The sequence below is a fragment of the Crotalus tigris genome, unplaced genomic scaffold (genome assembly GCF_016545835.1).
Source record: "Crotalus tigris isolate CLP2741 ecotype Arizona unplaced genomic scaffold, ASM1654583v1 scf7180000024461.5605484, whole genome shotgun sequence".
NCBI classification, from domain to species: domain Eukaryota; kingdom Metazoa; phylum Chordata; class Lepidosauria; order Squamata; family Viperidae; genus Crotalus; species Crotalus tigris.
This window is the reverse complement of record NW_024100632.1, coordinates 1,808,012-1,819,668: the sequence shown is the minus strand read 5'-3', so window position 1 is coordinate 1,819,668 and position 11,657 is coordinate 1,808,012. Positions and strand designations below refer to the sequence as shown.

Genomic DNA, 11,657 nt, shown 5'->3' with positions numbered 1-11,657 from the left:
TGAAAGCTAGCTGGGTGATTTGGGGCTGTCAACCAGGTGACCGTGAGTTCTAGTCTCACTTTAGCCAGGAAAACCAACTGGTGACTCTGGGCCAATCGCCAGGAGACTGTGAGTTCTAGTCCTGCCTTAGGCATGAAAGCTGACTGGATGACTTTGGACCAATTACAAGGAGACCGGGAGTTCTAGTCCCGCCTCAGGCATGAAAGCTGACTGGGTGACTTTGGACCAATCACCAGGAGACCGAGAATTCTAGTCCTGCCTCAAGCCTAAAAGCTGGTTGGGTGACTTTGGACCAACCACCAGGAGACCGAGAGTTCTAGTCCTGCCTTAAGCGTGAAAGCTGGTTGGGTGACTTTGGGCCAATCACTTTCTCAGCCCAACCCCACCTCTCCCAGAGTTGTTATGGGGAAAATAAGAAGGAGGTATGTTGGATACATTCACGGCCTTGTATTATTTGTCAAAATAATAGCAGTAGCATAGAAATAAAAAATAAATAAATAAAAACCAGGGAAAAAGGAGAGAAAAACATTAAGCCACGTTTGAGCCATGTTTGCCCCTCCTTCGGTCTTAAATGGGAAAACCTTACAGACACACAACCTGGGTTGTCTCTGGTATGGATTTGCGATTTGTGGAACAAACCAAAGGTTTCTCTAAACAGGAGCGGATGACATTTTGGGATGTATAAAATCCCACGGAAGTCTTGCCACCTATTGAGGAATGTCCAGTTTCCTTGGCTGGTGGAAGACAGGAGAAGCCCCCTCTCGACCCCCCCCCGTAAACTCAACACTTCCTTTCTTCTTGGATGCTCACCTACTATCCCTTTGCACCTATGAGTTTGGCCGATGCCGCTCACAACAGGGAAGTTGAGTTTGAAGGCAGCATAGGCTGCTCCATTTCCCCCCCCCGTCCTCTTCCTTCCCCCCCCCCAACACACTTTGTGCCACAATTACATTCACGGAAATGTTTCTTTTTATAGGTTTAATCTTTTACGCCTCCAAAGACTGAGAGAATGGGTGCCGAAGAGAGCCGGCAGGGAATCAGACACGGAGCAGAAGGGGTACATAAAAACACATCTCATCAAATATCAAAGCTAGAGGCCCATACTTTCATAAATGCCTCCTCTTTATTATTCATGGTCGACAGCCTAGGCAATCTCTCTTCTGGGTCTCTCCCCCACGTGGCCAGCCCCATCTTCCCCACTTCCACCAGCTGGGCAGACAAACAGAGGATGTTTTCAAGAAAGAACGTGACTCTAAACGGGCTGGCCAATGACTAAAACGATGGAGCCTTCAACGTGTCACAGACGTAGCACAGAAATCTAAACTAAGGAGGTTTAGTGGATAGGGGTACTTACAAGTTCAGCCGTGGAGAGAAAGTAATTGTTCTGCAGGGTGCAGCCCAGGAAGGGGCTCCCAGCCAACTCTCCTGCTTCGTCGGAGTGAGAAGTCCTCTTTGACGCATGCCGTGATCGGCCGAGTCTCCCTTTCCCGCCTTTATCTTGCAATTGGCTTCTCAGCCTATGTCTGTCAAAATAAAGTTTCCTTTCTTCACATTGCACAGACATTGGAAGGGACTTTGGAGGTCTTCTAGTCCAACCCCCTGCTCAGGCAGGGAGACCTGTACCATTTCAGACAAATGGTTGTTCAATCTCTTCTTAAAAACATTCACCACTTCTGGAGGCAGGTTGTTCTACTGGTTAATTGTTCTCACTGTCCTTGTTTAGTTTCCATCCATTGCTTCTTGTCCTGCCCCCAAGCGCTTTGGAGAATAGCTTGATTCCTTCTTCTTTGGGGCAGCCCCTGAGATACTGGAAGACTGCTATGTCCCCCTCGTCCTTCTCTTCATTAAAGTAGACATACCCAATTCCAGCAGCCATTCCTTATATGTTTTAGCCTCCAGTCCCCTGATCATCTTTGCTGCTCTTCTCTGCACTCTTTCTAGAGTCTCAACTAAGGATGACACGATAGCAATGTTTCAATATCTGAGAGGCTGCCACAAAGAAGAAGGGCTCAACCTCTTCTCCAAAGCACCTGAAGGCAGGACAAGAAGCAACGGATGGAAACTCATCAAGGAGAGAGAAGCAACCTGGAATGAAGGAGACACTTCCTAACAGTGAGAACAATCAATCGGTGGAACTGCTTGCTCCATTACTGGAGGTTTCTGAGAAGAGATCGTACAGCCAGTTGTCCAGAATGAGTCTCCTGCATGAACAATGGGTTGGACTAGAAGACCTCCAAGGTCCCTTCCAACTCTGTTATTCTATAATTCTGTTAATAATGGGGAAATTTCACGAAACTGCCATTTCTTCTGAGGTCCCAAATCCTTGTGTGAGATCCTGAAGGAGATATTAATGTCTATAGCTTGTCAGTATTTTTTGGCTAGCTCAGTCTTGGTTGAATTCTCCTAGTAAATTGACATGGAATGGCTAATACTGAATTATATTTATTGTGACACCAAAATGGGGATCGTTTCCAAGTGTAGATTGTCTTCCCGTGGTTACAGCTGCCCTTATTATTAACATTTTCAGCAATATTGCCCCCGGAATCTGTCATTCCCAATGGATCTTCCATTGGTCCGGTGAGATTGCTGTCTCACGAGAGTTAGTTTTATTTTTCTTTTAAAAAAATGCAACATTGCACAAGACAGAGTGATGGAGCCCCCAGATCAAAAATGACAACCCTTGTTGACACGGCGGACTTTGCTTGGAGGTAAACTTAGCATTAAAAATTAGGATTCTCTCCATGAATCTTGAGTCAGTTCAGATATTTTTAACGATATTCAAGATATCCAGGAAAGGATATTTTCCTTTCTTCTCTGTTTATAATTCTTCTTTCCCCTCCTCTCTGTTCATCTACTTCCCACACGGTGGTTAAACTAAACAAAGCTCTCTTAGTAGGAGCTGACTTTGCACCAGAAGGAGACCGAAGTTAGAGAACGTCAGAAAACTTGAAGGTGGCTTACCGGCTTCCACAGCTCTCCGACTGAGAGTTGGTGCTGTTTGAACTAGAACGGTAACGATGGCGCCTGGATTTCTGTGGACGGCTACGAGAACTTTTGAGAGAAGAAAGCAATGGAATAAATGTAATATATCCTCCTCGGGAACAAAGGTAAGGGAATGGACATTTTGACTCGTGAATCTCTTAACGTTAAAGGCAATCAATCTTGGTGAGGAATTACTAAAAGTTAAATTCATAGAGCTCTGGGTGGACCAGACAGAGTCTCCTAAACACTTTTCAATGTTTTAGAACATAGAATAACAGACTTGGAAGGGACCTTGGAGGTCATCTAGTGCAACCCTCTGCTCGAGAGATGGCTGTCCAGTCTCTTCTTAAAAGCCTCCAGTGATGGAGCGTCCACCGCTTCTGGTGGCAAGCCGTTCCACTGACCGACTGCGAACGTGTGAGTTCATTGCCTTCCCGTAAATATTGTGAGAGCAATTTTAGGATTCATCTCACAAAATCCTCAAATGATTAATCAGTGGAACAACTTGCCTCCCCCAAAGTTGTGAGTGCTCCATCATTGGAGGTTTTTAAGAAGGGATTGGACAGCCATTGATCAGGATGGTATAGACCAGGGGTGTCAAACTGCCGGCCTGTGGGCCGGTTTCATCATACCGGAGCCGCGCCGACCCCATTGCCGGCAATGGCGGAAAAGCTCCGATACATCGTGCGATGTTATGTGAGGTCGCGAGTTTGACATGCCTGGTATAGGCTCTCCTGCTTGAGCAGGGGGCTGGACTAGATGACCTCTGAGGTACCTTCCAGCCTTAGGATTCTATCTTCTTTAGTATAAACATTCTTTATTATAATATTCTTTATTCGAGACAATATCCTTTTATATCGCACAAAAACGATGCCCCTTGGGGAAACTTTCAGAGAAGAGCTTAATTTTATTTTATTTTATTTTATTTTATTTTAAAAAGGATAAAAATGGGCTTTGTTTTATAATGCTCCACAGGCAGCTAGCAATGGGTAGCAGACTGGGCTTTCCAGGCTGCCAAATTCTCCCCACATCTCCACAGGCTTCTCAATTTTTGGTGAGGAACCAACATGGCAAACTTAAGAGGTAGGGGGCGGGGGGGGGGGTTTGGAAACAACAACCCAAATCTCTTCTAATCTCCAGCCAACACGGAGACGGTGTGAGGTCACTCTTGCCTTTGTTCAGCACATGTGGTGATTGTACCCTTGTTCCACAGCTTGTCTTGAACAAGCCTCCCAACTCGCCCATCGTGGGCGCCTGGAAAGACAGGCGCCGTTTAGCCCACGAGAACCGACATATGCCCAGCCCAGCCTCTCTCAACTTACTGCTTTTTGTGTTTCCTTCCCTCCTTCCTTTTTCTCTTGGGGCTGGATGAACTAAATAAGAAACAGATTGATTACTTGGCTGCCGTCTCTCAGAGGCCCCTAGAACAGGCAAATCTGACCAAACATAATTCAGCTTATTCCTTGAGCCATTGTCAAGAAATCAGAAGTCCAGGCAGTTCAACTGAATCCAGGTTTATTGTATGTTAATACTCTCTATAGGTAGTCCTATAGAAAACCCTCAAGCTCAGAGAGCACCAAGGATCCCATAGTCATTCTCCTCCTCCTCCTCCTCCTCCTCCTCCTCCTCCCCCTCCCCCCTCCCCCTCCTCCTCCTCCTCCTCTTCAAACTCCAATCCTTTCTAGCACTGATGATGTTCTCTAGTTGGGTAATGAAATGTCTGCAAGGGAACAACCCAGCTCAGGGGGCACCAAGGACTCCTCATTTCAAACATTCTCCTTTTAAAAAAAGGATATTTCAATATTCTCGGTTAATTAAGAAATGGTTCTATCGTATCGAAAAATTTTAATAGGGGGGCTTAGCTGTAAGGGTCTCTGTAACATATTCATCCTGGCAAACAGTTGCTCTGAATGAGGACTGGATAACTGTCATTTATTTTGCAATTCTAGGTTTATATTGCTGAGGCAGGGATTAAAGCCATTTCTTTCCTTACCTGTGTCTTTTCTTCTTTGAAGATATCCTGCAAAATACACACACACACAAATACATTTAAACACATTGCAAACTGGGGAGAGGGAATCAAGCCCAGGAAGATTTCGAGAGTCAGCGAATATTTTGATCAAAACAGGTTTGAAATAAGAGTAAAGAAGATGCTATTTCAAAAACCACAGAACTGCAGGTCAGGGTGGAACATCTGCATGAAATCCCTCCCCTGCTAAAAATAAGATTTTCAAAAAATAAAAAGCAGAAGCAGACATGTCCCAGGCCAGGGATACAAGTGGTCCTTAGCTTACGAGCAGGATGGGCACCAGAATTTCTGCTGTGGTCCTAAGTCAAGGACTACATGTATAAATGTGAAAATAAAATAAAATAAAAATAACCAACAGGAAAAAGGGTCATTGCATTTTTGGATAGAATAGAGCTGGAAGGAACCTTGGAGGTCTTCTAGTCCAGCCCCCTGTTCAAGCAGGAGAACCTATGCCATCTCAGCCAGGTGAATGTCCAGTCTCTTTTTAAAAATCTCCAGTGATGGAGCGCCCACGATTTCTGGGGGAGAAAGCTGTTGTATTTTCTATCTGCATGCAAAGAACTTGAGAAATCAACTGTCTTTTGCCTCTGGAATACCCCATCTGCCTTTCATTGCTGCCTTTCTAACATCAGAACCCACAAATCATGTTCAACGAAATAGATCCCAATGGATCTATTCCAGGAAAAATAACATCCAGTGGGAAAAAAATGCGTACCTGTTTCTTTTCCTTTTCTTTGAACTCTTCTTTTTCTTCTTCTTCTTTGGAGGAGAAACACTGTAAGAGGGAGATCTAGGAAGAAATTAAAAGAAGTTAGGTTGATTCGACTAAGCCTGCCAGAGGAATCTGCCGTTTGAAGTAGGAGAAAAGAATCTATTTAGTCTTCTTTTTTTTTCTTGTTAGAGTGTATTGTATGTTAAAATACACACACAACAAAAATTAAGAAGGAAGGAAGGAAGGAAGGAAGGAAGGAAGGAAGGAAGGAAGGAAGGAAGGAAGGAGAGAGGGAGGGAGGGAAGGAAGGAAGGAAGGAAGGAAGGAAGGAAGGAAGGAGAGGAGGGAGGGAGGGAGGAAGGAGGGAAGGAAGGAGAGAGGGAGGGAGGGAGGGAGGGAAGGAGGGAAGGGAGGGAGGGAAGGAAGGAAGGAAGGAAGGAAGGAGAGAGGGAGGGAGGGAGGGAGGGAGGGAGGGAGGGAAGGGAGGGAGGGAGGGAAGGAAGGAAGGAAGGAAGGAAGGAGAGAGGGAGGGAGGGAGGGAAGGAGGGAAGGAAGGAAGGGAGGGAGGGAGGGAAGGAAGGAAGGAAGGGAGGGAGGGAGGGGTCTTTAAGAGCCTGGACATCCCCTTCCAGCTCTGTTCTGATTGATTGATTGAAACATCTTCAAGGAAAAACAAAGGAAGTCCAATTGCTTTTGAAAAAGCACCTTTGGGTCAGGGCTGAGTTCTTTTAGGACTTTGTCTATTTGGGACTATGGATCAATGGTCCTTCACTTACCTCCTTCTTTTCTTCCTTGCTGATTTTTTCTTCTTTTTCTTTCCCTTGGATGGAGGTGGGGAAGATTCAGCATCCCAAGATGGACTTTGGGGGCAAAGAAAATAATAATAATATTGGCATTGACAAATTCGCCATCGGTCAATTGCAAAAGGCGGCCTTACTAGGAATTGCTTCCATCCTGCGACAATATCTGTACCATCAAACATCCACATCTGCCTATCCCAGGTCCTTGGGAAGGACTCGATAGGTAGACAAAAATGCCAAATCCAGTCTGAACACCTGTCTGTGTGATGATCAATTATTAATAATAATAGTAGTAGTAGTAATAGTGGTAGTAATAATAATAATGATGATGATATTTCTAGGTGTTATCTATCCCCATTTGCCATTGCTTGGACAATTCTCCACATCTGGAGGCCTTTTTGTGGCATAACACAGGCAAACATTTAATTGCCACGTTCTGGGTAATTTAGTCATGCCTGAAATTAAGTGTCTCTTGGAAGGATAAATTGCAGATATAATGAGGAAGTTACTGTATGTTAGCTCACTTACCACTAAGTTATCAAAGACACATTTGTTGAGGTTAACAACTCCGTAATAGATTTCTGCATTTGGCTTACTTTCACTAAGTATGTTTTTAAAATAAATTAGTCGCCATTCGATTTGGATTGGGTGGGGGTGCTTAGCAGGATGGCCGTTTAAGATTTTTTAAAAAAATAAATCAATCTCAAAAATGTATATTTAAGAGCTGTTGATGATTAAAAGCAGCGTATTCAATGGAAATTCATTAACAGGAATCCCATTCCTTTTCCAGGGCTGTGTCTCTCTCTGTGTGTGTCTGTGCGGGTGGTGTGCAGATTATGAGAACTGTGTATGGGTCACTTACAACCTCAACTTGCAGCCATTTGTTAAGCAATCACTCCAAGTTACAATGGCATTGAAAAAGTGATTTCTAACCCGTCCTCACACTTACGACCATCCAAGCAGCCTGAGGATCACATGAACAAAAATGGACATATCTGCTTGGGGCATAAAAAAGGACAGCCCCGAGCAGGCTTGTGGGACTGGTGTTAAGTGGGATGATCGAAGATCACTCAGGTAAATGCACCTGTCCCCCTTGGCAAGCCTCCCGGGAGACATTTTGTGAGCGCGCCCTCAATACCTAAGGTGATTATCAACTCAGCTGTCTCCCTTACTCAAGGCACGGCGTAAAGATAGACGGAGCCGGAAAGCTGGAGGTGCTATCAGATGCATCAAGGTAAAAACTCATCTTTTCATTATTATTATTTTTTTCCAGAGGACAATTTCATGGGCTTTTGAAGTCTCCGGGAGCTGATCGGACTCTGATTCTTTCTGAAGGCTCTTGAAGACCGTTTGAAAGGGGGGGGGGAAGCATCTCCTTGGCCTCAAAGACAGAGATTTGAAGCAGAAGGCATCTGCTCTGTTCTCTCTCTCTTTCGCTTCCCCCCCTCCTGCTAGCCGATAACGAATAAATGGAATATCTCCTTAATTCTGGGACCCTTTAAATCGCCTCCTTGATTTCCCTGGCTTGAAAGCGAAGAAGGGGAAAAGATAGATGGAGGAAATGGAAGGAGGATGAAAAGAGAGTGGTGATGGACTTGCCAAGGTCTTTTTTTTTTTTAAATCATACTTTCCATATGAGAAAGATTTGGTCTCCAGGAGATTAAAAAAAAGAGAGCGAACCCAAAATTGATCTTTCCCCACTGTCTTTCCATGATTGCTAGGTCTTAGAGAGACTCGTGTTTTTTTTTTACAGCTGTCAGATCTAACCATCATGGGTTGAGGGTCAAGAAAGTTGAGATGTCCACTGTGACCCCGGGATCAAAGCCCCACCGGAGTCACGGTGGCCATATTGATCTTTTGACCCTCCCTGCTAGCTGCCTGCTGCATATTCTTTGCGCAATGCTGGCTTGTGTCATCATCAAGCTGTCTTGAATAAAAGACCAGCCCTCTGAAAAAGGATCGTTTCCCTTGCTGTCTGAAAAGCTGAAAATCAAAACGGACTGACCGAACTAGTATTATACAACAGTAGTGGGAAAAGGGGACTTACAACTCGTGCTTCCAACCAACGCCAGCATCCCCATCATCGGGATCAAAATTCAAACCTTTCTGAGCAGGCAAAGTCAATGAGGGTAGTCGCTTAACAACCATGTGATTCGCTTAGCATCCATGGTCATAAACCTCACTTGACCTCCTGGCTTAACAGCAGAAATCTGAATCTCAGTTGTGGCTGTAAGTCAAGGACCACCTACAGTATACAAACTGGACTTAGGAAATGCAAGTTGCAGGGACTGGGGATGTCTAGCTTAATGAAAAGAAGGACTGGGATGATGATAGCAGTGTTCCAGTATTTGAGGGGCTGCCACAAAGAAGAGTGGGGTCAACCTATTCTCCAAAACACCTGAAGGCAGGGCAAGAAGCAACGGACGGAAACTAATCAAGGAGTGAAGCAACCTGGAATTAAGGAGAAACGTTGTTACAGTGGGGATGATTAACCAGTGGAACTGCTTGCCACCAGAGGTTGCGGGGGCTTCATCACAGGAGGTTTTTAGGAAGAGATTGGACAGACTTTAGTCTGAAATGGTATAGGATCTCCTGCTTGAGCAGGGGGTTGGACTAGAAGACCTCCAAGGTCCCTTCCAGCTTTATTCTGATTGACTGTTTGGTAGGACTGTCTATCCATTGCAGTCCTCGGTTTAAATGCTGAGAATTGAGCAGGGGACTCAAGAGATTTGGGTTAGACCTGAGCATCAGCTCTCACCTGTGTGATTTTTGTGTGTAGTCTTCCAGGCTGTTCTTCTGCCTCTCACAACCGTTGACATTGCGGGTTTCTCCAGCTGGGTGTGATTCTCCGGAAGGGGTGACTTCTGTTGGAAGAGGCAGGCAACTGCGGACATCAGTGCTAAAATAGAAAGATGGAGAATAACTTCTTCAGAATATGTTCTCAGGTGGGCTAAGCTATCTCTTATCTAACTGGTCCCTAGACAGCCTCTCTTCCCCCAGCCACCAAAGTCATTCTCACATACCACTATACTGTCTTTCAGCCTTCGCAGCCTGGGAGAATTGTAAATAGTGCTCTTTTCCTTTCCAATTTTGCTGTGTTGTTTTGGCATCTGTAGCGCGTGTGCGCGCACACACACACACACATAGCCACAGAGGGACCCACACCGCTCCTTGACCTTTGGCGCTAATGATGCAATCATCATAAATTAAAGAATAAATGAATCGCAATGAATTAAAGGATAATGACCTGCCCTTTACACACACACACACAAACACAGAGAGTCATCTGCCTGCAGGAGTGGCTTGCTCTGTGTAATGGTAGGACTGGGACTGCTGCAAGCGGGTGGAAATTGCAACTTTGCAATTCTTCCCCCATAGCTATGGGGTCAGGAGGCAGCACCTTTCCAAATATTGCCTCTGAATTATTAAAGTGAAATTGCTAGAACCAGGGGAAGGCGCTTTCCTGCTGCGCGGAATTAGTTCTTGCTTCCCATCACATTTAAAAAGTGAAACAAAATCATGTCAAACTTAACATTTTGCCCGGCCCCAAATCCTCTCTTTCTTTCTTTCTTTCTTTCTTTCTTTCTTTCTTTCTTTCTTTCTTTCTTTCTTTCTTTCTTTCTTTCTTTCTTTTTTTTGAGTGTAGCACTCACGGTATGGATTCATCTCCTTGAGCAGGAACAGACAATGATAGGGAAGGACCAGAGAAGCTGGTTAATGGGTCACAAATCCCCTTTTGCAGGTAGTTCGTAAATTTGAATGGTCGCTAAGAATTTGGTCATAAATTGAGGACTACCTGTATAGGATTTGGATTTTGATGCATCTGCACGGGGTTCCAGAACTCAAGCTGGGGGTCATGACTCTGTCCTCCTTTTTATGTGGATCAATGTAGTATACATCTACAAAGAGCTAAATGGCCGGTCATAACTGGAAGACTAGCTATAGAAAGCCAATGAATGATTGGAGAACTCTGGACATCACAAAAGCATGACTCAAATACTAACAGTAAAGGTGGATTTTGGACTTTTGCTGTATCAAAATTGACCTGTCTGCCTTCCTTCCACAGGCAATCCACATTTTGTGGTTATAACTTCAGGGGCCTGCTCGTGGTTTGTGGACCACTTAGAAAACTTTCTCAAAATACGCCATGGCGCTGAGCAAATAAAATCAGTTAGTTGAGCATATTCCCCAGGTTTCCATCAAAAGGCTTCAATCTGCCTCATATCCTGGTATGGAAGAAATGGGCCCCAGCCTTTGATTAAGCTTCCTGCAGGGAGCTTTCTGATAATCCTTTCCTTTAAGATTAGAATAAGGATGGCTGGTCTGCTGCAGAGGCTTTTCTATGGCAGAAACGATAGTCTGCAAGAGAAAGGAAGGGAGGGAAGGAGGGAGGGAGGGAGGGAGGGAGAAAAGATGGAAGGAGGTGAGGAGGAAGAAGAAGGAAGGAAGGATATGAAGATGGATGGAGGAGGGAAGGGAGAAAGGAAGGAAGGAAGGAGATGGAGGAGAATGAGTGAGAAACTGAGTGAGTGAATGAATAAGGGAGGGAGGGAGGGAGGGAGAGGAAGGAGATGAGAGAGAGAGAGATTAAGGAAGGATATGAAGAAGTGTGGAGAAGGGGAGGGAGGGAGGGAGGAGGAAGATGAAGGAGGGAAGAAGGAAGGAAGATAAAGGTGGGATAGGGAGGGAGGGATGGAAAGAAGGAAGGGAGGGAGGGAGGGAAGGAGAAGGAGGGTGGAAGAGGAGAGTGAGTGAGAGAATGAGTGAATGAATGAATGAATGGGGAAGGAAGAAAGAAAGGAGAGATGAAGGAGGGCAGTGGAAGGGAGGAAAACATCCATCAAAAGACTCACCCAAAGGATTACAGTACAAGCATCTACAGTTCAATGAAAATGTACAGCACTGAAATCAAGGTAGCTTGGAGTGGCTTGGAGATCATTTATTTCCATTAAAATTGGTCCCAAGGCAAGGATAAAAATCCAGAGATGGTCACGGCGCTGCAGTGCTGCCTTACTCCAAGAGCAGGTATGAATTAGCTCCAGTAGCACAAATGACACTAAAGAAATCTTAAAAACTACAGCCTGAGTTGCTGGTTGATTTTATTTTAACTTTGCGTCTTTGTACAAACCCAATC

The 11,657-nt window shown here is 44.9% G+C and overlaps 1 protein-coding gene and 1 long non-coding RNA gene across 4 annotated transcripts in view; one reads left to right on the top strand and one right to left on the bottom strand.

Moving 5' to 3' along the window:
• Positions 1 to 11,657, bottom strand: part of SRRM4 (serine/arginine repetitive matrix 4) — a 54,605-nt gene that overhangs the window by 11,330 nt on the left and 31,618 nt on the right. For all 3 annotated transcript variants that reach the window (XM_039332672.1, XM_039332670.1, XM_039332669.1), the window contains exons 2-8: positions 9,282 to 9,422; positions 6,500 to 6,583; positions 5,727 to 5,801; positions 4,976 to 5,002; positions 4,305 to 4,355; positions 2,962 to 3,051; positions 1,355 to 1,523 (exon numbers count right to left, since the gene is read on the bottom strand). In XM_039332672.1, coding sequence (XP_039188606.1) covers positions 1,355 to 1,523; positions 2,962 to 3,051; positions 4,305 to 4,355; positions 4,976 to 5,002; positions 5,727 to 5,801; positions 6,500 to 6,583; positions 9,282 to 9,422 — 637 coding nt within the window. The remainder of the gene's footprint in view (positions 1 to 1,354; positions 1,524 to 2,961; positions 3,052 to 4,304; positions 4,356 to 4,975; positions 5,003 to 5,726; positions 5,802 to 6,499; positions 6,584 to 9,281; positions 9,423 to 11,657) is intronic.
• The window catches only part of LOC120303279, a 62,799-nt gene continuing 52,145 nt past the window's right edge, over positions 1,004 to 11,657 (top strand). The window contains exons 1-5 of the long non-coding RNA XR_005555394.1: positions 1,004 to 1,057; positions 2,897 to 3,107; positions 7,314 to 7,597; positions 7,701 to 7,757; positions 9,303 to 9,468. This is a non-coding gene — a long non-coding RNA (uncharacterized LOC120303279). The remainder of the gene's footprint in view (positions 1,058 to 2,896; positions 3,108 to 7,313; positions 7,598 to 7,700; positions 7,758 to 9,302; positions 9,469 to 11,657) is intronic.